Consider the following 25,225-nt stretch of genomic DNA (forward strand, 5'->3'; position numbering starts at 1 on the left):
GCCTGACTCAGTCTTAGAGTCCATTAGAGATTCAGAGCTTATTATCAGACTTTGGAACAAACCTGATCTTGTATAGTTTACAAAATGACAAATTTACCAGAACATCATATAAACTGGCACAACTGAAGGTACAGATAGCCTGAACTGTGTCAGATTGGAAACATGAAAACTCAATACAATGATGTGAATCTCTGGGGTTTTGTTTCAATGGTTCAATTTCAATAGATCAATTTAACATCAGAGAATGCATACAGTATACAACCTGAAATTCTTACGCTTGGCACAGATAACTTCTATGCTTCACAATAGCACAGGTGTTTAAGGCCACAAGACCATAAGATATAGGAGCAGAATTTGGCCATTTGGCCCATCGAGTTTGCTCCTCCATTTCATCATGCCTGATCCATTTCCCACTCAGCCCCAATCTCCTGCTTTATCCCCATAACCCTTCATGCCCTGACTAATCAAGAATCTATCAAAGTTCAAAGTATATTTATTATCAAAGTATGTATACATTATACAACCTTGAGATTCATCTCCAGCCACAAAGCAAAGAAACATCAAAAGAACACATGGAGGTCTCCCAGAAGTCCAACTAGAGCCATTCTCAATGTACTAAGGCGAAGAATGAACAACGAAGAAGAAAAACTTACCAGATACTTACCTTGCCCAAGCCTAAAATTTAAAAGGCATCCGTTAGTCTTGCGAGATCATGGATCTGCGCATGGAAAGTCTTCACTCTCCAGGGCGCAGGTCTGGGCAAGGTTGTAGGGAAGACTGGCAGTTGCCCATGCTGCAAGTCTTCCCTCTCCACGACACCAATGTTGTCCAAGGGAAGGGCATTAGGACCCATACAGCTTGGCACCAGTGTCGTTGCAGAGCACTGTGTGATTAAGTGCCTTGCTCAAGAACACAACACGCAGCCTTGGCTGGGACTCGAACTCACGACCTTCAGATCGCTAGTCGAACGCCTTAACCACTTGGCCACGTGCCCAATCCTATATCACCTAAAACTGATGAGCCAGAGCCTCCCCACTCTAACACTGGCCCACTCATACAATGGCCACTCTGCCTGCACCTGCCTTATTTTTATTGGCCCTTGCTAATTAATCCCATTCATTGTGTGAAGTCTCCTCTTTTTGTCATGCTCCCGTTCACTCATTGGCCGCTGCAGTTCAAACTCCAAAAGCTGCCATGAAATGCTGTTTTTTTCATCTCAGGAGGTGCTTTTTGCAGTATGATGCTGACTTTGGAATACTCTTCCTTTATTTTATCTTCATTTTATTTTATATTTACATTTACATAATGTGGTCCAGCTGCTGAAGTGTCCCAAGCAGGTTGATGAGACATGGCCGAAGAAAGGTTGCAAAACTTGGCCTCTATTAAGTGTGGGAAAGAGTAACTTTACTTGGTGGATCAATCTGAATCTGTGTTCTCCAGCATGGCTTTCTTCAGCTGTATAAACTTTCTCTATCTGCCCACAGGACTTTAATATCATAGTTGGGACTGAAATCACTTTGGATTCAGTTTAAAGTAAACTTTACAGTCTGGAGCTCAAACTCTCATGAAGACTACATTGCATTTCGATAAAACACATTTATTCATGTTAGGTATGCTTCCAATCACTCAGTATCCGCTAAGCTGATTTGTGAATAAATGTAAGCAGGAACAGATAAACTGTCCAGAAACCAGACTACAGGTTTACAGTATTCTCCCCACACACAAATTAGTCAGACTCAAATTCGCACCAGCTGTGTTTTAATTATACAAGCTAAATGTCAGAGTTAATTTCGATGCAGTCCTGTTGTGTATTTAATATTTCTGTAATATTTGATTAATATTTTAAACATGTTGTTTGATTAAGCCTTCTTGTTCATTTAAATAATTCATTACGGATTATACATAAAATACGTGAATTGCATATGCCATGACCTAACCACATAATACTTTTGCACCTAGCTTAAAGTAAAGTCAAAGTTAGATATGTTATTCCTGGATCCATGCTTTCCATTCAATTAGTTTTTGTATTTTGGAGTTACAAAACATAACAGTGGTGATGAGGTATTTTTGAAATGAATCTGAGACGACTACCTGCCTGTTGAAACACAGTGAGATGTTTCAGTTAAATAAAAGTGCATCATGCAAGAGGAGAAGATGTTAGAGTTAAAAAAAAGACAGAAAATGGACAAATTCATGGGTTCATAAATAATGAGTACCATGTAACTGATAATTTTCAAAAAGTAGAAATGGCTGGCTACATCTGAAGGATAGATGTGTTTGATTGCACAATAGATAATAGGCACATGTATACTGAGAGAATCAAGCAGTAATTAGAATCAAAGGAAATAGCCAATAAAAAGCAAGTACCAGTTTTGCTAAGTGCATTTGGGTGGAAAAGCATACAGTTTGCTTTGAAGTTTGACTGTTCCAACCAAACTAGCCAAAATGTTCCATAAACAGAATCAAAAGGAAGGGGTGTCTATTTCAGCATACGTGGCTGAATTGAAGAGATTGTCTGAGTATTGTTAGTTCAGTAATAGGCTTAGTAATGCACTGATGGATTCCTTAGTTTGTGGAATTCAAAAAGAAAGCACTCTAAAGTGGCTCCTAACAGAAGCACAGCTAACAATTAAAAGAGCAATTGAAATAGCTGTATCAATTGAAACAGCAGATAGAGACATAATTGAGTTGCAGTCAGGAATTAAAGCAAGTGTGAACAAAATTGCAATGCCTAAACAAACACCGGCCAGGCTGAACAAATTGTGTTACCGTTGTGGCAGGAGCTCAGAAAGGGTTAAATATGAAACTTGCAGGAAAGTGGGACGCATACAAAGAGCATGTCAAGCAGACAAATGTAAATGGATTGCATAGGAAAGCGAAAAAGATAAAAAGTCAAATTGCAGTTTCAAAAAGAGCACTAATCTACATGCTGTTGATAAAAAAAATCCGATAATAACGAGAGTGACACAGGACAGGATAGCCTTGAGATTTACAATGTGAAAACTAACAAAAGACAATCAATATGGCTTACACCAGAAGTGATTTGCCAATTAATTTAAAATGGAATTGGGCACGGGCTTGGCTGTTTCAGTCATTCCACAAAATAAGTTTAAACAATATTTCGAAGACACTGAACTGAAGCATGCAGACATTCAGCTAAAAATGTATACTGGAGAAAAGTTGACTTCCTGTGTGAATGACATCCATAACAGTGAAATACAACAACTAACCAACCATATTGAGCCTGTATGTGGTAAAACAGGAGCACCAGCATTGTGGGGTCGTGATTGGCTGAGACAAGTACAACGTGATTGGAGATCCATATCACCATTTTCATGCCATATGTCCTGCAATAGAGTCAACTGGCAGATGCCACAGCATTGGAAAACTCAAACATATTGTTAAATGAAAATGCCACATCCAAGTTTTACGAAGCTCATCCGGTTCCTTATACCATCTGTGATAAAGTAGTCAGTGAGCTAGGTTGCATGGAGGCTGAAGAAATTCTTTCCAAGGTTGAGTGGAGTCCATGGGCAACACCAGTGGTCACAGTAGCCAAGAAGAATGGGGTCCGCAGTGATCTTAAGATCACCATCAACCCAGTATTGAAAGTAGATCAATACCCTCTGCCCAGGATAGAAGGCAAACCTTTCTACAGCCTGTCAAACCTGGTTACTGTGTTCCTGGTTCCACTCCTTAAACTCATTACTACAAGTCGGGAAAAATGGCAATGGACAAAGCATGTGAGGTGGTATTCCGAAAGTTAAAGGAACGGCAGAGTCAGACATTGTACTTAGGCATTATGACCCACATTGTCCAGTGAAGCTTACCATGCAATGATTGAGATGCCAACACAACAAGATCAAAGAAAACCAGACCTGGAAGAACCAATTCCTGTTGTTTCAGAGTTAACTCCCACAACCACCAGGGAGGAGGCCCAATAACCTGAGATTGTCACACAGCCGTAGAGCACCAGCCAAGCAGAGCAACGTCCTCCCCTTGTCAGGAAAAAATGTTATCCCACAAGAGCAAGAAATCCTCCACAGCAATTAAATCTTTAGGCCAGAATGTGACAATTCAAAACTTACTATGCTGACGATGTCTATATAACAGTTGTATTGCGTAGAATACACTACATATAAAGTGAGAAGCATTTTATATTGAGTTTTAGTTTATAGCCAGCAGGGAGGAGAATTGTGTATTTAGTATTTTAGTAAGATTTGAGTAATATTGTAAATATATAGTTTGATTAAGCATTCTTGTTCATCTAAATAATTCATTATGGGTTATAAGTAAAACGCGTGAATTGCATATGTCATGACGCTACCATGTGATACGTATGTACCTCGCTTAAAGTAAAAACTAAGTTAGATACATTATTCCCAGCTCCGTGTTTTCTTTTCAATTAGTTTATATGTTTTGGATTTACGAAACCTAACAGAGCCCATTCTCAATGATTAGCCAGGATCGCAGCATTGTTCTGGGATCAGTACCTCAATTAATTCCATTGTAAATTCATTCCTCATTGAGAAACCCATATTAATCTTACATGAATTAGCTCAAAGAAAAACACTAACACTGGCTGAAATCTTTGGATGATATATTGAACAATAGAAATTCCCCTGGCAGGATTATTGTTCAGATTTATTATTTTAATTATCACAGATAGATTATGCTTGACTGATTGTGGAGTCACAACATTGTTCTCTGAATATATGCATAGATCTGTGTTTGTGCCAAAGTGCCAGTATGGAGTGCAAATTATGCACACGCATGATGTGCATGTGAGAGAGAGAGAAAAAGAAAGAAATTGAGGGAAAGAGCTAGAGGTTCTTCAACAGCAGGAAAGGGGAATGTAGAATTTTAAATAGGAAATAATTTGTTTTCCAGAAATGCAAGAAAACCAACAGTCTCCTGAAAAGGAAAAGAATAAAATAATGACACTAGAGACTACAGTTGCTGGCAGCTGGAACCACACACAAAAGGCCATTCTCACCATTGCTCTCACAATATTGCCTACCCGCCCCCCACCCCCAGCAGCACACACAATGGCACCATAAATTGGATTGTCATTGTTGTTCTCTCCTGCGAGTCCATCTCCCCTGAACAGTTTCTGACACAGTGTACTTGTCAAACACACTCAGAACTCAACACCCTGTTCGCTGCACAACTGGGGGACTGAAAGGACGGCAAGTAGGTCAGGAGTCATGCTTGTGCGCATGCACCGGTCGTGCATGCAGCCGGTTACAGTTGCTCTGTAATTTCTTACTTTTAAACTTTTTAACTTAGTTATTTGTTGTATTTTTTTTCTCACGGTAACACGACAAGAAATGTCCTTTGTTATTCAAGTAACAAGCCATGGGTGACCAAGGACATTAAGGACATCCTGAACACTAAAAAGAGGGTGTTTAGAGATGGAAATAGGGAGGAGCTGAGGGCAATACAGAGGGAATGAAAGCCAGGATCAGGGAGGCTAAAGACAGGTACAGGAGGAAGCTTGAGTGGAAACTCCAGCAGAACAACATGAGAGAGGTCTGGAGGGGGATGAGGACCATCACTGGGTTCCGGCAAACTAGCAACAGAGGAGCTGAAGGCAGTGTGGACAGGGCCAATGAACTTAACCTGTTCTTTAACAGATTTGACACTGTGGCCCCTGCCCATCCCCCACATGAGCCATCTGTTGTCGGCCCCCAACCAACAAATATTCCACTCTCCCCTCCTACCCCTTCTCACAGCCCCCACCCTGCTCTCATGACTATACCACTTCCCCACACGAAACCACCACAGCGGGCTTCACAGCTGAACAGGCGAGAAGACAGCTGAAATGTCTCAACCCAAGCAAGGCTGCAGGACCAGATGGTGTCAGTACCAGGGTGCTCAAAGCCTGTGCCCCTCGGCTATGTGAAGTACTTCGCCATGTATTCAACCTGAGCCTGAGGCTCCAGAGGGTTCCTGTACTGTGGAAGACGTCCTGCCTCGTCCCTGTGCCAAAGACGTCGCGCCCCAGCGGCCTCAATGACTACAGACTGGTGGCATTGACCTCCCACATCATCAAGACCCTGGAGAGACTTGTTCTGGAGCTGCTCCAGCCTATAGTCAGGCCACACTTAGATCCCCTCCAGTTCACCTACCAGCCCCGACTAGGAGGTGAGGATGCCATCGTCTACCTGCTGAACCATATCTACACCCACCTGGACAAGCCAGCGAGCACTGTGAGGGTCATGTTTTTTGACTTCTCCAGTGTGTTCAACACCATCTGCCCTGCTCTGCTGGGGGAGAAGCTGACAGCGATGCAGGTGGATGCTTCCCTGGTGTCATGGATTCTTGATTACCTGACTGGCAGACCACAGTACGTGTGCTTGCAACACTGTGTGTCCGATAGAGTGATCAGCAGCACTAGGGCTCCACAGGGGACTGTCTTGACTCCCTTTTTCTTCACCATTTACACCTCGGACTTCCAAATACTGTACAGAGTCTTGTCATCTTCAGAAGTTTTCTGATGACTCTGCCATAGTTGGATGCATCAGCAAGGGAGATGAGGCTGAGTACAGGGCTACGGTAGGAAACTCTGTCACATGGTGTGAGCAGAATTATCTGCAGCTTCATGTGAAAAAGACTAAGGAGCTGGTGGTAGACTTGAGGAGAGCTAAGGTACCGGTGACCCCTGTTTCCATCCAGGGAGTCAGTGTGGACATGGTGGAGGATTACAAATACCTGGGGATACGAATTGACAATAAACTGGACTGGTCGAAGAACACTGAGGCTGTCTACAAGAAGGGTCAGAGCCGTCTCTATTTCCTGAGGAGACTGAGGTCCTTTAACATCTGCCGGACGATGCTGAGGATGTTCTACGAGTCTGTGGTGGCCAGTGCTATCATGTTTGCTGTTGTGTGCTGGGGCAGCAGGCTGAGGGTAGCAGACACCAACAGAATCAACAAACTCATTCGTAAGGCCAGTGATGTTGTGGGGATGGAACTGGACTATCTCACGGTGGTGTCTGAAAAGAGGATGCTGTCTAAGTTGCATGCCATCTTGGTCAATGTCTCCCATCCACTACATAATGTACTGGGTGGGCACAGGAGTACATTCAGCCAGAGACTCATTCCACCGAGATGCAGCACAGAGTGTCATAGGAAGTCATTCCTGCCTGTGGCCATCAAACTTTACAACTTCTCCCTTGGAGGGTCAGACACCCTGAGCCAATAGGCTGGTCCTGGACTTATTTGATAACTTACATATTACTATTTAACTATTTATGGTTCTATTACTATTTATTATTTATGGTGCAACTGTAACAAAAACCAATTTCCCCCGGGATCAATAAAGTATGACTATGACTATGACTACTATGTTGGCGCATCCGAGGATGTGGGTCCCGACGTCTGCTGAGATTAGGGTCTTGATGGTGATCAGATGGGTTGGGCAGGGGGTCCTAAGGAGAAGCAACAAAGCAAAAAGTTTTTAACTTATGGGACACCAACTTAACTGGGTCTCTATGGTCCTTGCCCCGCACAGGAAAATCCACTTTGAAACTTGGCAAACAGCTACAACCACTGGCAAAGGAAGGGAGGGTGAAGGTTGCAGACCAGGTGTGAGGATACTGCAGAATTTCACTGCAATTGGCCAGCAACTTCACTTATTTTAGCTTCACAGACACAAGGCGGCACAGACATGCAATGAGTCGACCGGCTGCCTCAGAGATCCAGCAGCCCAGGTGTGAACCAAACCTCTAGTGCTGTCTGTGTGCGGTTTGCACATTCTCCTTCTGACTGCAAGCGTTTCCCCTGGGTGCTCCACTTCCATCTCACATCACAAAGAGGTGCAGTTTGATAGGTTAAATGGACACTGTAAATTGCCCCTAGCATTCAGTGAATGAAAATTTGAGGTGAATAAGTAGTATCAGTGTCAGATTGGTATCCATGGGTGCCTGATGGTCAGCATAGATTTTGTGGGCCAATTGGTCTGCTTCCATGCCCAATTTCCATACTGACCGTGAAGCAAAATAAAGATTACATGGTGGTGTGCATGCTTTCCAATGAAATTCAACTATACAGTAAACGCTGTTATGTGATAGAATTTCAAACTTACAATGTGTGACTGGGAGAATAAAAAATCAGTATGTGTATGTGTGAGAGAGAAAGAGAAAGAGAGAGAGAGAGAGTGAGGGAGAGAGAGGGAGGGAGAGAGAGGGGGAAGGGGAGAAAGTGAGAGAGAGAGTGAGTGAGGGGGAGAAAGTGAGACAGAGAGAGAGAGTGTGTGTGAGAGAGAGGGGGAAGGAGAGAGAGGGGGAGGGAGAGAGAGGGGGAGGGAGAGAGAGGGGGAGGGGGAGGGAGAGAGAGGGGGAGGGGGAGGGAGAGAGAGGGAGAAAGAGAGAGAGTGGTGGGAGAAAGTGAGACAGAGAGAGAGAGGGGGAAGAAAGTGAGACAGAGAGAGAGAATGTGAGAGTGTGACAGAGAGATGGGGGGAGGGAGAGAGAGGGGGAGAAAGAGTGAAAGAGAGAGTTAGAGAGAGAGGGGGAAGAAAGAGAGAGAGAGGAAGGGGAGGGGGAGAAAGAGAGAGCAAGCAAGAGAGAGACAGACAGAGTGAGCGTGACAGAGAGAGAGAGAGGCGGGAGGGAGGGAGGGAGAGAGAATCTATAAAGCAGCAGCCAATGCCAACACCATTGAAGGATTTTGGACAATGTTGGAAGGAACATTTTTTATATTTTTTTTCTAATTCAGGAACATGGAAGAAAGAAACAGGGACATTATTTCCAGAGCACAAACACACAATCCACCAACAAGAAACGAGTACAAGTGACAAGAAGACATAACAAGTTGGCAAATAAAGGAACTTCTCCCAGTATTGGCTCTTCTTTTTAAGCCATACAAAGCAGCAAATGAAGAGGCTAAATAGAAAGTTTAAGAGTAATTATATTCAAAATAATGTGTGTAATCAAACCACCTACATTGGTGACAACCCTTTATTTGAGCTGAAATGGGCACTCCCCTCTGATAAATATTTCCTCATTAACCTCGCTCCCTGAGGCTTACAATTTGGCTCGCTGACTTTATCCCAGGCCATCTGTTCCCACTGCTGACAAATTTATTCTTTCAGATCACACTCTTCTATTTGGAACCATCTCCATTTCTCAAGTACCTCAGTTAAATCACATTTGCTCTTCATTCCCTCCAATGTGCAAATGTAAATCGCATTTTCTCCCCAATTCTTTAGTCTCAGTAACAGCTCAAATTTCTTTCCGTTTATGTTTTCACTTTTAGCTTGGTGTTTTGAGAATCCATAACAAGGAGCCCTGATACTAGGAAGTGATTCATGTAGCGGAGTGACAAGACTTATACTCGGCTGCCATGGGCAGATGGTAGTGAAAATCAGACCGTGACCATGCCAGCTGCAGCTTGTGCAGAAGTGACAAAGGAATGATATGGAAGGAGCAGTGAACATGTTGGCAAGGACATTGACCAGCTTTCCTCCACTCCACAACATTCCATAACTGAGTACACAACTCAGTACTATCAGTAACAATGGTTCACCAAATCTTCCAGCTATGGTAGCCCTTTTTTTCCAAATGCATTGAGGCAAACCAGTACGGACTTCAGCTGCTGTGGGAGCAAGTGTTTGAGTCAACAGGATGCTGCTCTTGCATTTGCCTTATCAAGGCAACTGACCACCATAACCTCACACGCTCTTTGAGATAGTCTAGCTGTTTTTTCATCATTTTTCCCCCAGCTCTGTACTTTGACAAAACACTTTTAGTTTTAACTTCTTTCAATTCTCATAAATATTGCCACAGTCCTTAATACAGCTTATTTCCTTAATCGTTCTGCTCCTTTCTAACTCACCCTAATTATTTTCATGTAAGTAACTACTGTCCACAACCTTCTCCAAATTGCTTTTGAAGTTCTACTTTTCTTCTGATTGGAATTCTGTAATGAGGTAAATTTTTCGGAAGGAAAGGTGCAGCATTTACCTTTTCCATTTCTTTGAAGTCATCATCAAGCTTGGTTCCCTCTGCACCACCAACTTTTTCACTGACACGCTGTGGAAACAAAAACACGTGCAGAAATAAGTTCTAGTAGCAAACACAAGGGGGACACAAACAGCAAGCTACATAACAGCAATATTAATATAGTTCTGCTTCCTCTTCATTAATAAGTAAGTTCCACAGAGATGTTGTTCCATTGCTTAAGCCTGGAAATTATGGGCTGGAGAGTCATGGGTAAATTACTAGAAGGTACTCTAACGGACAGGATATGCACTCAGTGACCACTTTATTAGGTGCCTCCTGTATCTAATAAAGTGGCTACTGAGTGTATACTCATGGTCTTCTTCTCCTGTAGCCCATCCACTTCAAGGTTTGACGTTCTGTGCATTCAGAGATGCTCTTTTGCACACCACCGTTGTAACATGTCATTTGAATTACTGTCACCTTCCCGTCAGCTTGAACCAATTTGGCCATTCTCCTCTGACTTCTCTCATAAACCAGGCTTTTTTCCTGCCCACAGAACTGCTGTTCACTGGATTTTTTTTTTGCTCTTTGCACAATTCTCTGTACACTCTAGACTTTTGTGTGTGAAAATTCCAGGAGGTCAGCAGTTTCTGAGATACCCAAACTGCCCTGTCTGACACCAGCAATTATTCCACAGCGTTCCAAAGTCATTCAAATCACATTTCTTCCTCGTTCTGATGTTTGGTCTGAACAACAACTGAACTATTTTTTGTAACTTCACTGGCAGTTGACGGACCAACATAAGGGACATTACTGCCACCTATTGAAGTAAAGTGTGGAGTAAAGAATCAGGCAGAACACCCACTAAAAATAAAAATATTTTTCTCCCCGGACAAAAATAACAAATAATATCAAAAAGTAAAATGCCTTTCAGAAAGTCAGACATGAACCTATATACATTACAATGGCCGTGATATCCTTATAAACCTTCCATGCTGAACTGTGTATGGCCCAAAGATCTCATTTTAGTAATTAGACGCTGCTTTTGCACCTCATGGGAACTGCATTCAAATAGTATAAGATGCACATTCCTTGATAAGTGAGTTTCCTGCAAATGCCAGTATCATGCATATTAATTCCAAACAAGGAATTATTCAGCCTAATTGTCCAACACGTAAACATGTAAGTATAACCTCTTCCCTCCTTTTATAACCCTCTCCCAGATGAGTTCCCACCATCCCCACAATACACAAGCCTAGACCGCGAGGCCTCAACAGAGGCTGTGCAATCTCAGGACGAATGTCTGGCCTACAATTAGAAATGCCTGTTTTAATAGGTGTCAACATCAACGACGAATCAGAGCAGAGAAGTACATAATCAGGGTGTATTTATTGGACCCATTCCAAAGCTCAAATGATAGCAACCGTCTCAGATGTGAATACTGATACTTTGTCTGATAAGTTTTCCTTAAACTTGAAAACAGAACCTGAAACTTGGAAACAGAAATGGAAACATTCCAAAGCTCAAATGATAGCAACCATCTCAGATGTGAATACTGATACTTTGATAAGTTTTCCTTAAACTTGAAAACCTTCACCTGGAACTTGGAAACAGAAACGGAAACACTTGAAACACTTGTCACTAGATCCTTTGAGCCATCTGTGCACATGTAAGAATCCATGATATCTGCCTTGCATATAATGCTGAACTTCCTGTGCGAACTATATACAATCAATCTTCATCTTGATCTTTTCTTGAAGGCTTAAATCAACCACAGGCATCTGCTCTTATTCCCTCCACCCAGTCCTTCCCTAGGGATAAAAGAAATTGAGTTCCCTTGATCTTCTTTGTCTTGCACTCTAGAAGCCTCTGCATTCAGCACTTTAACCTTCGCCCTTTCCACCAGTTCCAACAACATCCTGCCACTAGTCACATTTCCCCCATTCCCCCCTTTTGGGTTTACCACTGTGACCACTCACTCTATGTCTCCCTGATCCACTCATCCTTTCCCACCCACCCCTCCCTACCTCCAGGCACTTTCTCTGCAACTGTAGGAGGCATATCACTTGTCCCCCCCTACTCCACTTCCTCCAGCATCTAGGGACCTAAAAAGACCTTCTAGGTCAAGCAGAAATTTACATGCACCTCCTTCACATTGCAAGCATCCACTGCTTGTGACTTGGCCTCATCTACATTAACAAAACAAATGTATGCTAGGCACCATTTACAAATCACTTGCACTCTGTCTACAACTGCTGTCTTGAGCATATCATTTCATCTCCACTTTCCACACCAACCTGTCCATCCTTGGCTTTCTCCATTGCCGTGGTGAGGCCAAACACAAACTAGAACAACACCTTCAATTACACTTGGGTAGTCTATAATTCAATGGCCTGAACATTGAATTTTCCAATCCCAGCCAACCCACATCCCCTATATTCTTTTCCCTCCCCCCACCAATCCATCCAGATTTCCTCTCCCTTTGTTCAGCACTTCCGCTCACAGTTCCTTCTTCCCATTATGCCTCTGTCATCCAGGTCCATCTATCATCTATCAGCCACTGTCCTTACACTCCCCCTCTTGGACCTGTCTGCCTGATTTTTGCCTTGTCATCTACCAGCCTCCGTCTTAACCTCCGTCTCATTCTCAACCCTCAACTCAAGATGTCAGCCATCCTCTTGCCTTCTTAATACTGCGTGACTCTTTGCATTCTTCCATAGTTTGCTTTTTGCCAAAGAAATTGAGATGTACAAGGGGACAGAATTGAAGCAAGAAGAGATTTTGATGTGTTCTAAAGCTTGGGGAGGTTCCATTGATTGGGAAAGACAAACCTATGGAGGAATTTGAACCTGCAGTTGAACTTTACACTTATGAAGTTTCTGGACAAAGAGCTAATGTAGTTCAGTGCCCACAGATGGCAACAATATTGTTAGGGGAAAGATTGCCTCGTGCAGCAGATCCAATCCGGGGATTGGGTGAAGCATGGATTATCCTAAGAGAAGAGATTAAGCAGATTTGTCCTGTGATTTCATGAGTACAAAAGAATGAGAAGTAATTTCATTGATATTTTAAAAATCTTACGTGCTTGACAGGGTAAAACAAGGTTCCGTTACCTCTGTCTGGGGTGCATACAACGAGGCATCACAGTCTCAAAATTCTCACTTGGAAGGGAGATGAGAATGAATTTCATCACTCAGAGGACAACTGCTTGGCATTCTCCGCATGAGGGGGAATGTCACAGAACATATTCGAGAGAGAAACTGGTAAGATTTTTTGATGAATTCAGAAATATGAGTTACTGCTGGAAAATCATTTTGAGGTAAAAGACCAGCCATGATCTTATCGAATGGTGGATCAGGAGGGCTAGATGGTCTCACCTTTCCATTCCTTACATTCTCATTCAGCAATCACCCAGCAGCAAAGCAACATTCACTGCAGGAAGCACATAAACAATGAAGTTGCAGGGATCAGCTTGTGGCACACATGACCACACTGTAAAGAGGAACATCACCGGATGCATCCTCAATCTGAAACATGGACTTTGACTTCTGATGCTGTACGGGATGAACAGTGTGTTCTTTTTGTATCCCCCACTAGCTGACAGCACGATTGGAAGTGAGGACTTCTGATTATTCTCTGAGACGTGCTAACTTAGGATAAGTGATTCACAATCATCAAGCAGAACTTGTAACCCTCAGCTGTTTAGCGGAACAACAGCATTCATCAGGTTTTCCCTGAGAATATATTATTCAATCTCAGGCGGGTTCTCTTGCTGTGATCTCAGTGGGATTCTACACAGTATACACAAACCACAAGGGTACCCCAGCACACTGACTCTCACTAAAGAGTCTTGTTAATGCAGAGAGGAGCAGAGTATCAATGGCCTGTATCCCAAGTAACTGATCCCAGAGATTCGTGAAACACAATATCTTCCCTTCTAGCCAAGTGGGAACCAATAATCTAAAATTCTATCAACAGAGGTGCATGAGGAACACTCCTCAATAAAAAGCACTTATTAGGAAAAAATTGAGTTTAATACATTAAATAGCACTTAACCATGCCTATTCCAAAACCATGGAGGTGCACAGAGTATCGCCTTCAGGAGTAATGTGTCCCTTCCCCATCCACTCATCATCAACAAATCTATAGTTAGCACCATTTCAATGTTGAGGTTCCTGGGCATCGTTATTTCACAGGACCCCATGTGGCAGTTAGGAAAATTCCATCTTCCCCAGAATACAGTGGCATGCAAATATTTGGGCACCCCTGGTCAGAATTTCTGTTACTGTGAATAGTTAAGTGAGTAGAAGATGAACTGATCTCCAAAAGTCATGAAGTTAAAGATGAAACATTCTTTTCAACATTTTAAGCAAGATTAGTGTATTATTTTTGTTTTGTACAATTTTAGAGTGGAAAAAAAGGAAAGGAGCATCAGACCTTAATTAGCTTGTTAGGGCTACAGCTTGTTCACAATCATCGTTAGGAAAGGCCAAGTGTTGCAAATTTCAAAGCTTTATAAATACTCTGACTCGCCAAACCTTGTCCCAACAATCAGCAGCCATGGGCTCCTCTAAGCAGCTGCCTAGCACTCTGAAAATTAAAATAAATGATGCCCACAAAGCAGGAGAAGGCTATAAGAAGATAGCAAAGTGTTTTTAGGTAGCCGTTTCCTCAGTTCGTAATGTAATTAAGAATAGCAGTTAACAGGAACGGTGGAGGTCAAGACGAGTTCTGGAAGACCAAGAAAACTTTCTGAGAGAACTGCTCGTAGGATTACTAGAAAGGCAAATCAAAACCCCCGTTTGACTGCAAAAGACCCTCAGGAAGATTTAGCAGACTCTGGAGTGGTGGAGCACTGCTCTACTATGCAGCGACACCTGCACAAATATGACCTTCATGGAAGAGTCATCAGAAGAAAACCTTTACTGCGTCCTCACCACAAAATTCAGCATCAGAAGTTTGCAAAGGAACATCTAAACAAGTCTGATACATTTTGGAAACAAGTCCTGTGTACCAATGAAGTTAAAATAGAACTTCTTGGCCGCAATGCGCAAAGGTATGGTTGGAGAAAAAAGGGTGCAGGATTTCATGAAAAGAACACCTTTCCAACTGTTAAGTACAGGGGTGGCTTGATCATGCTTTGGGCTTGTGTTGCAGCCAGTGGCACGGGGAACATTTCACTGGGAGAGGGAAGAATGAATTCAATTAAATACCAGCAAATTCTGGAAGCAAACATCACACCGTCTGTAAAAAAGCTGAAGATGAAGAGGATGACCTTCAAGATCCACAATGGACTACCTCAGGAGGTGCAAGTTGAAGGTTTTGCCATGGCCCTCACAGTCCCCTGACCCAAACATCATCGAAAATCTGTGGATAGACCTCAGAAGAGCAGTGCATGCAAGACGGCCCAAGAATCTCACAGAACTAGAAGCCTTTTGCAAGGAAGAATGGGTGAAAATCCCCCAAACAAGAATTGAAAGACCCTTAGCTGGCTACAGAAAGTGTTTACAAGCTGTGATACTTGTCAAAGGGGGTGTTACTAAGTACTGACCATGCAGAGAGCCCAAACTTTTGCTTCGGGCCCTTATCCTTTTTTGTTATTTTGAAACTGTAAAAGATGGAAATAAAAAAGTAATCTTGCTTAAAATATTAAATAAATGTGTCATCTTTAACTTCATGCCTTTTGGAAATCAGGTCATCTTTTACTCGCTTAGCTATTCACAGTAACAGAAATTTTGACCGGGGTGCCCAAACTTTTGCATCCCACAGTATACTGTGCAAATCTATGCTGCCATCATAGAGAGCATTGTCACATCAGCCATTACTGCTGGCTTGGTGTAGCATTCTCTCACACTAACGATAACTACAGGGAACTGTCAGATCAGCAGAAAAGGTCATTGGCTACAGGCTACCATCACTGCTGCACATGTATGTGTCCAGGACAAAGAAACAAGCAAGGAAAATCATTGTGGACACTACTCACCTTGCAAACTGCCTTTTCCAAAAGTTCCCCTCTGGACAACACTATAGGGCTATTGAATGAAGAACATCATAATTTCTTCAAAGTTTCTTCCCCAGGCACTTAATCTGCTCAATCATTCTAGTTAGCCGCTCCTCCCCAAAAAAACCCTCTATCTATTACCCCATCACTGCATTGCACTGTAAACACTTTCAAACACTTCTTATCAAACTATTTGCATTGTAAATGCATGCTGGTACTTATGTATTTATACACATTTTATTCATATCCACACTTTATTTTTATATAATTCTTTATCATTGTTGTTTTTTTTTTTGTTGTACATCGTGCCCTGAACAGCACACCACAACAAATTAATAATACATGTAAATGTATATGGTGAATAAAGTAGATCCCTGATTCTAATTCTTGGCCCCTTTCCTGACATAGATGCTTCCTGAACTGCTACGTTCCTCCATTGCTATGTGTGTGTTGTACCTGATTTATTAATGTCCTTCAGGGAATGAAATCTGCTCTCCTTATCCAGATGCCAATACGTACTGTATCTCCAGACCCAACATCATGACTGACTCTAAATTGCTTCCTTTAATCTGGCAAGATTAGAGAAAAGCAATATGTTTGAATGTTGCCACAGATGACAGAGAATAAATTGAAAAAAGTCATACCAATTTGTCTCTCAGCTAAATTGTATCACACCACATTTACTGATTAAATTCCATCTGCCACTTGTCTGCCCATTTTACTAGCCCATCTACCACCTGCTGCAATTAATTTTATCATCCCTGCAGTTTACCACATCCTTGAGTTTTGTAGCATTGCCATACTTTAAAAATGTTTCCCTGTATTCCAATAATGAGTCAGTTATTCAGCACAGAAACAGGTCATTCGTCCCACCACATTCGTGTCAAAAATTTTGTCCATCCCACTATCAGGCTCTTTAATATATATCAGAAAAAGAAACAATTGTCCAGAAGAACACCATCAACTGGTCAGAATAACAACTATTTACCATGAGCAGATGAATTCTGTCCTTTCATATCCAAGTTGACACTGACTCTGTTAAATGGTTTCTTAAATTCTATAGGCAGCATGCACAGAATTTCTGTCATCAGCTTGATCTTTAGCTTCATATGGTTAGTCAAGCACTTTTACAAGTCTGTCACAAAATTCTGAAGATGCTGGAAATCCAAAGCAACACACACAAAATGCTGGAGGAACTCAGCAGACAGGGTCCAGATGAATGAGTGACCACCAGGAGAAGCAAGCAGACAGCGCAAGATGCCTGTGGCCATTCCCGCCAATAAAACAGGCATATCCCTTTGGAAACTGTTGGGGGAAATGACCTTTCAGAGACCAGTGACAGGAGCAGGATCAGTGGCTCCAGGCAAAGAAGGGAATTATGAAGCCAGGCAGAGCAAAAGTGAAAGGGGACGCGAAGATATATGGCACAGACAGGCATTTCTGTGGCCACAATCGAGACTCCAAGATGGGAGTGTTGCCTCCCTAATGCCAGGGTCAAGGATGTCTTGCAGTAGGTACAGGACATTCTCAAATTTCGAAGTTCAATGTAAACCTATTATTATATGTCAACAAATGCAGCCCTGAGATTCATTTTTTTGTGGGTATACTCAGTAAATCCAAGTACCATAATAGAATCAATGAAAGACCGCACCCAACAGGGTAGACAAACAACCAATGTGCAAGAGACAACAAACTGTGCAAGTCCAGAAGAGAAATTAAAAAAATGATAAATACATAAGCAATAAATATCGAGAACATGAGATGAAGAGCCCTTGAAAATGAGGCCATCGGCTGTGGGAACAGTTCAGTGATGGGACAAGTGAAGTTACCTCCTCTGGTTAAAGAGCCTGATGGTTGAGGGGTAATAACTGTTCCTGAACCTGCTAGTGTGAGTCCTGAGGCTCCTGTAGCTTCTTCCTGATCGCAGCAAGAAGAAGAGAGCATGACCTGGGTGGTGGGGATCCCTGATGACGGATGCTGCTTTCCTGCTACAGTGCTCTGGGTAGATGTGTTCGATGGTGGGGAGGGCTTTACCATGATGGACAGTGCCATATCCACGACTTAATGTAGGATTTTCCATTCAAAAGCATTGGTCATTCGGGCCCATGGCATTCTAAAGGGAAAGAGTATTGTTCTGGTCACCGAATTATAGTAAAGATGTCAACAAAATAGAGAGAGTACAGAGAAGATTTACTGAAATGTTGCCTGGATTTCAGCACCTAAGTTACAGAGAAAGTTTGAACAAGTTGGGTCTTTATTCTTTGGAGCATAGAAGGTTGAGGGGGAACTTAATAGAGGTATTTAAAATTATGAGGGGGATAGATAGAGTTGACGTGGATAGGCTTTTTCCATTGAGAGTAGGGGCGATTCAAACAAGAGGACATGAGTTGAGAGTTAGGGGGCAAAAGTTTAGGGGTAACATGAGGGGGAACTCCTTTACTCAGAGAGTGGTAGCTGTGTGGAACGAGCTTCCAGCAGAAGTGGTAGAGGCAGGTTCGATGTTGTCACTTAAAGTAAAATTGGATAGCTATATGGTCAGGAAAGGAATGGAGAATTATGGGCTGAGTGCAGGTCAGTGGGACTAGGTAGGTGAGAGTAAATGTTCAGCACAGACTAGAAGAGCCAAGATGGCCTGCTTCCATGCTGTAATTGCTATATGGTTATATGGTAAGCAAGTTGCGATGCAACTATTCAATATACTCTCCACCATTCATCTACAGAAGTTTGTCAAAGCATTAGATGTCACGCCAAATCTTCACAAACTTCTAAGGAAGTAGAGGCACTGCCATGCTTTCTTGGTAACTGCACTTTCTTGATGGGACTAGGACAGGTCCTCGTAAATGACAACACCGAGAAATTTTAAGGTGTTGACCCTCTCCAACTTTGATCCCCTAATGAGGATTGGCTAATGGACCTCTGGTTTTCTCCTCCTGTAAGTCTATAATCAGTTCCCTGGTCTTGTTGATATTGAGTGAGAGGTTGTTGTGTGGCACCACTCAGCCAGATTTTCAATCTTTCTCCAATATGCTGATTCATCACTATCTTTGATTTGGCCTACAACAGTGGTGTTGTCAGCAAACTTAAGTATAGCACTGGAGCCGTGCTTAGCCTCACAGTCATAGGTTTAGAGCGAGCAGAGCAGGGGGCTATGCACCTTATGGTGCACCTGTGCTGATGGAGATTGTGGAGGAGATGTTGTTGCATTTCTGAACTGACTGGGGTCAGTCCGGAATGGCAACCAGGGATGAGCAAAGAGCCAATGAAATGGCATCAGCTGTGGGTCTGCTTTGTTGGTAATCAAACTGGCGCAGCTCCAAATAGCATCTCATTCAGGATCGATGTACTTCATTACAAACCTGTCAAAACTCTTCATCAGAATGGATGTAAGCATTACTCGATGATGGTCATTCAGGCAGGTTACTATACTCTTCTTAGGCACCGGTATAACTGAAGCCTGCTTGAAGGAGGTGTGTACCCCAGACTGCTGAAGCAAAAGGTTAAAGATCTCAGTGAACACTTGGCTAGTTGATCAGCACAGGTCCTTAGGATTCAGCCAGGTATCCCATCCGGGCCAAATGCTTTCCATGGGTTCACCCTCTGGAAGGACGCTCTCACGTTCGAATCAAAGTCTGAAATCACAGGGTCATCGGGGGCTGTGGGAGTTCATGAAGGCTCCTCCAAGCTTTGATGTTCAAAGTGAGCACAAAAACCATTGAGCTCATCTGGGAGCGAAACCCTGTGTCAACTGTGTTGCTTAATTTCACTTCATAAGAGGTATTAGCATTCAACCCCTGCCACAGCTGTCAAGCATCCTTCATTAATTCACGTTTAATCCGGAATTGCCACTTCGCTTGTGAGATGGCTTTCCTGAGATCGTACCTGGACCTCTTATATTTTATTATTCTGAGAAAGGAGGATGAGCAGCCAGAGGTCGTTGTCCACATAAATACCAAAGACATAGGCAGGAGCAGGGATGAAGTCCTGCAAAGGGATTTTAGGGGCTTACGCAGAAAGTTAAGTTAGCAGAACAATGTCAGGATTACTACTCAGGCCATATGCTAGTTGTGAGAAATAGAAGGTGCAACTCAATACATGGTTGAGGAGCTGGCGCAGGAAGATGAGTTATGGTCGACATGTGTTGATAGAACCTGTACAAACAAAATGTTTTGCAACTGAACTGGAAGGGAACCAATATTCACACTGGAAGATTTACTAGTACTATTCGGGAATAGGGGTGGGGGTTTAAACTAGAGTGGGAAGGGGGACTTTAGCTGCAGGGCAACAGGGAGTAGGGGTGAAGACAAGAAAGGTGGTATGGCAAGTAAAACTTTAAAGGATAGCAAGGGACAAGCTAATAAACATAGTGGGACAGATGTGCTGGAAGTCTCTACACAGAAGTGAGGTTTAGGTGGAAAGGCCTTTGTAGGAACAGCCTTGTTTGGGTAGAGAGAATTACAGTGCAGAGCCGAGGCTTTGGCTCAATAGGCTTTGACAAGGAGAGACAGAGACTAAAGCAAGTTTCTTTCTTTGTCTATTAGTGCCTTGCTGGAGATTTGAGAATGGATGCAGGCTGAGTGGTGTGCTTTTCATGCCAGACGTGAGAGACCTGGTAGACCTCCAGCCTCTCTGATAATGATGTCTGCATGAAGTGCATACAGCTGTAGCTCCTTACAGATCGTGTCTGAGAACTGGAGCTGGAGCCGGATGACTTATGGCTCATATGGGAGAGTGAGGAGGTGCTAGATAAGAGTTACCCTTAGGTTGGAGGAGGCAGGTAGCTGGGTGACTGTCAGAAGAGGGCAAAGGAACAGGCAGACAGTGGAGAATATCACTGTGGCTGTTCCCCTCAATAACAGATATACAGCTTTGGAAGTCATGGTACATATTGGAACCAATGACATACGTAAATAGGAAAAGAATCAGGTCCTAGAAAAAATATCTAGAGAATGAGATAGAAAAGCAGCATGGCATGCCTGTGATTGCTGCCTGTGCCATGCACCAGTGAGGACAACAATAGGTTGATCTGGTAGATCAATGTGTGGCACATGTAGTGGAGCAGGTGGCAGGAATTTAGATTTCCGGAACATTGCGATCTCTTTTGGGGCTGATATGACTTGTACAAAAAGGATGAGTTACAGCTAAACTTGAGGGGATCAGTATCCTTTGCTGGAGCTGTCCAGTTCTCAGACACGATCTGTAAGGATTAGAAAAGACTCTGGAGAGTTACGAGTTGGCCAGGAAGGAGCTGAAGAATTGACTGGAGCTGTTGAGGAGGGTTTAAACTAGTTTGACAGGGGGGCGTGGAACCCCAGTGATAGGTCAGTGGATGGAGCAGTTGGTGCACAGGCAGATGCAGCAGGTAGAGAGACTGTGAAGAAGAACAGGCAGCTTGATAGGACAAAATTGCAGTCAGTTGGATGGGTTGAAATGAGTCTATTTGAATGAAAGAGGTATCAGGGACAAGGGTGATGAACTTAGGTCACAAGTCAGTAAATGGAAAACAGTGTTGTGGCCATTAGGGGGACTTGGCTGACACAAGGCAGGAATGGCTGCTGGATACTCTTGGTATTAGATGTTTCAAAAGGAGCGGGGAGGGAGGCAAAGCAGTGGAGGAGTTGCATTGCTAATCAGGGATATTATCACAGCTGCAGAAATGGAAGACGTTATGGAAGGACTGTGTACTGAGTCAGTGAGGGTGGAAGTCAGAAACAGGAAGGGAGCAATCGAGCAATCTCTCTATTGGAAGTATTCTATAGACCCTCCAACAGCAGTGGACACACTGACAAACAGATCGGAAGGCAGATTTTGGAAAGATGCAAAAATAATGGAGTTGTTGTCATCATGAGTAACTTTATCTTATCTAATACTGAATGGCACCATCTTAATGCAAAAGGTTTAGATGGGGTGAAATTTGTTAGGTGCATCCAGGAAGGATTCCCGACACAATATGTAGTCAGGCTAACCAGGGGAGAGGCCATACTGGATCTGGAGGTAGGCAACGAACCAAGTCAAATGTCAGATGTCTGATGTCTCAGTGGGAGAGAGTTTCAGAGAAGGTGACCACAACTCCCTATCCTTTGCCATATCCAGGAGCAGATGGTATGGGGAAGAATTTAATTGGGGGAAGGAGAATTATGATGCTACTAGTCAGGGACTTGGAGCATAAATTGGGAAAAGATGTATTCAGTGAAATGCACAACAGAAATGTGGAGGTGATTTAAGAAGCACTTGCATGGGATTCTGGATAGGTTTGTCCCACTGAGGCAGGGAAAGGATGGTAGGGTGAAGGAGCCACGGTTACCAAGAGATATGAAAGAAGCTTACTTAAGATTTAGGAAGCAAGGATTAGAAAAGACTCTGGAGAGTTACAAGTTGGCCAGGAAGGAGCTGAAGAATTGACTTAGGAGTGCTAGAAGGGGACATGAAAAGATCTTGGCAAGTAGAAATAAGGAAAAGCCTGAGGCATTCTACACAAATGTGAAGAATAGGAAGATTATTAGAAGGAGTGTAGGATTAATATGCAATCGAACAGGAAATGTTCTTGGAGTTGAAGGAGGTAGAGGAGGTCCTTAATGAATACTTTGCTTTGGTATCCACCACTGAGAAGGAGATTGATGAATGTGAAATCAGCGTAGAAAAGGTTGATATGCTGGAATGTGTTAACATTAAGAAAAAGAACATAATTTTGAACTACATTAGGATAGATAAGCTCCCTGTGGCCAGACGGTATATATCCCAGGTTACTACAGGAAGCAAGGGAAGAGATTTCTGTGCCTTGGCAATAATCGTTGCATCCTCACTGGCCACAGTCGTACCACCAAATAACTAGAGCATGACAAATCCAATCTCCTTGTTCAAAAAAGGGAGCAGGGATAACACTAGGATTTATAGACCAGTGAGTTTTTCTTCACTGGGGGATAAATTATTAGAGAAGTTTCTTAGAGACAGGACTTACAAGCATTTAGAGAAGTATAGTCCGATTAGGAATAGTCAACATGGTTTTGTGATGGACAAGTCATGCCCCACAAGCAGGAATAAATTCTTTGAGGATGTCACAAAACACACTGATGATGTGGTGTATATGGATTTTACAAGGTTATCCATGGTAGGCTCATACGGAAAATCAGGAGGCATAGGATCCAGGGAAGCACAGCTGTGTGGATTCAGAATTGGCTTGCCTATAGAAATCGGAGGGTGGCTGTAGATGGAGCATATTCTGCCTGGAGGTCGGTGATCAGTGGTGTTCCATAGGGATCTATTCTAGGACCATTGCTCCTTGTCATTTATATAAATAATTTGGATGTGTCATGGTCCAGTCCGTGAAATCCGCATTCCGGTTCACGGTCCGGTCCATCGATCCTTGTTCTGGGTTTTCCTGTTTTCTCCTTTGCTCTGTTGGGTGTCTTAATTGAGGCACCTGATTCTTATTGTGTGCTGGGCTGTTCCCTTCCCCTTCCTTCTGAATCTTCGCCTGCTACCTTCGTCTGCCACTTCATCAGAATTCCCCGTCAAGTTAACCCGCCGGAGAGAGACTGGAGCCTTGTCGTGTCAAGATAAGGAACAACCTATCGTTGACTTTGGAACTATCTCTTTGTGTCCTCGTGTTTCATGTTCCATGTAAGAGTCCCGGCCCCAGTCCTGTTCCCAAGGAGGGGTCCTGGCTCTGTGTTCTGTGTTCCTGTGTTCCAAGTTCCAGGCGCCGTGTTCCAGTTCTGTCCAAGTCAAGGCTTCTTGTTCTCGTCCAGTCCAGGAGTCCCTCGGCAGTTTACTTTCGCAGTTCCCTTGGCAACTGTCCTCGGCAGTCATCCTGGCCTTGCGTCTTAGAAAGAGTCCCAGCCCTGCATCCTAGGAAGGGTCCCGGCCCTGCTCTCCAAGGAGGAGTCCCGGCTCCGTACCCAAGAGACTAACCAAGCCGAGCCAAATCTAGTTCAAGAGCCACGTCCTGTGCTGGAGATTCCTCGCCCAGCCCAGTGCTGGAGATTCTCGTCCTGTGCTGGAGATTCCTCGCCCAGCCCGGTGCTGGAGATTCTCGTCCTGTGCTGGAGATTCCTTGCCCAGCCCAGGAGTACCTCGTCCAGCCCGGTGCTGGAGCTCCCTCGTCCTGTGCTGGGGTTCCCTCGTCCTGTCCAGGAGTCTCTCGTCCAGTCCAAGCCACATCCATGAACCTCATCCAGTCCAAGCCACGTCCAAGAACCTCGTCCTGCCCAAGTCAAGGCTTTGCATTTCTGTCCTGTGCAGGAGTTCCACATCCAGTCCTGTAGCCACGTCCTGTCCTTGCCAAGATCCAAGTCCTGAGTCCTAGCCTAGACCCAAGTTCTGGTTCCGAGTCAAGACCCAGGTTCCGGGTCCTTGTCCAGGCTCTCGTTCCTAGTTCCCGTCTGGGTCCCGTGTTTCTAGTCCAAGTCCTAGCTCAGGCCCTGAACCCTAGTCTCATCCAGGGTCTGTGTCAATGTCCAGTGTTGTTTCTTCTTGACTCCCCTTGCTTTCTTGATAAACCTCGTCCTGTTCCTAGCACTTCAGTGTCTGTGTCTTGCATTTGGGTCCGCTCCCAACGCCCCCTTATAACAGAATGATGAAGTAGAAGGGTGGGTTACTAAGTCTGCAGATGACAGAAAGGTTAGTGGTGTTGGGTGCATAGTGTGGATGGTTGTTGAGAGTTACAATGGGACACTGATAGTAGGCAAAACTGGGCTGGGAAATGGAGCCAGAGTTCAACTGAGAAAGGTGTGAAGTGATTCACTTTGGAAGGGCAAATTTGATGGCAGAATACAGGGTTAATGGCAGGATTTTGAGCAGTGTGGAGGAACAGAGGAAACCTGGGGTTGATAGGGTTGTTACAAAGGTGTGTTTTTGTCAAGGGAATGAGTTCAAGAGCTGCAAGATAATTTTTCAGCTTTATAAAATCATGGTTAGACCACACTTGTGTGGTGAAGTTCTGGCCATTCTCTTCATTTCTGGTCACCTCACATAAGAAGGATGTGGAAGATTTAGAGAGGATGAAGAGCGGCTGTTCCCTGGATTGGAGAGCATATTTTATGAGGATAGGTTGAGCAAGCTATGGTTTTTCTCTTTGGAGTGATGGAGAATGAGAGGTGACTTGACAGAGGTGTACAAGATGATAAGAAGCATAGATCAAATGGACAGCCAGAGACTTTTTCCTAAGGTGGAAACGGCTAACAGAAACATAGAAAACCTACAGCACAATACAGACCCTTCGGCTTACAAAGCTGTAGCAAACATGTCCTTAATGGCAAGCCAGTTCTGGATCTACAAAGCAA

General features: G+C 43.5%; 1 protein-coding gene across 1 annotated transcript in view; it reads right to left on the reverse strand.

Annotated features, from left to right (window-relative positions):
• LOC140197272 (endophilin-A1-like) overlaps window positions 1-25,225 on the reverse strand; it is a 178,387-nt gene that overhangs the window by 38,693 nt on the left and 114,469 nt on the right. The window contains exon 2 of the mRNA XM_072257194.1: window positions 9,968-10,036. Within this exon, the coding sequence (XP_072113295.1) occupies window positions 9,968-10,036 (69 nt within the window). The remainder of the gene's footprint in view (window positions 1-9,967; window positions 10,037-25,225) is intronic.

Source organism: Mobula birostris, chromosome 5 (assembly GCF_030028105.1).
Source record: "Mobula birostris isolate sMobBir1 chromosome 5, sMobBir1.hap1, whole genome shotgun sequence".
Classification (NCBI taxonomy): Eukaryota; Metazoa; Chordata; class Chondrichthyes; order Myliobatiformes; family Myliobatidae; genus Mobula; species Mobula birostris.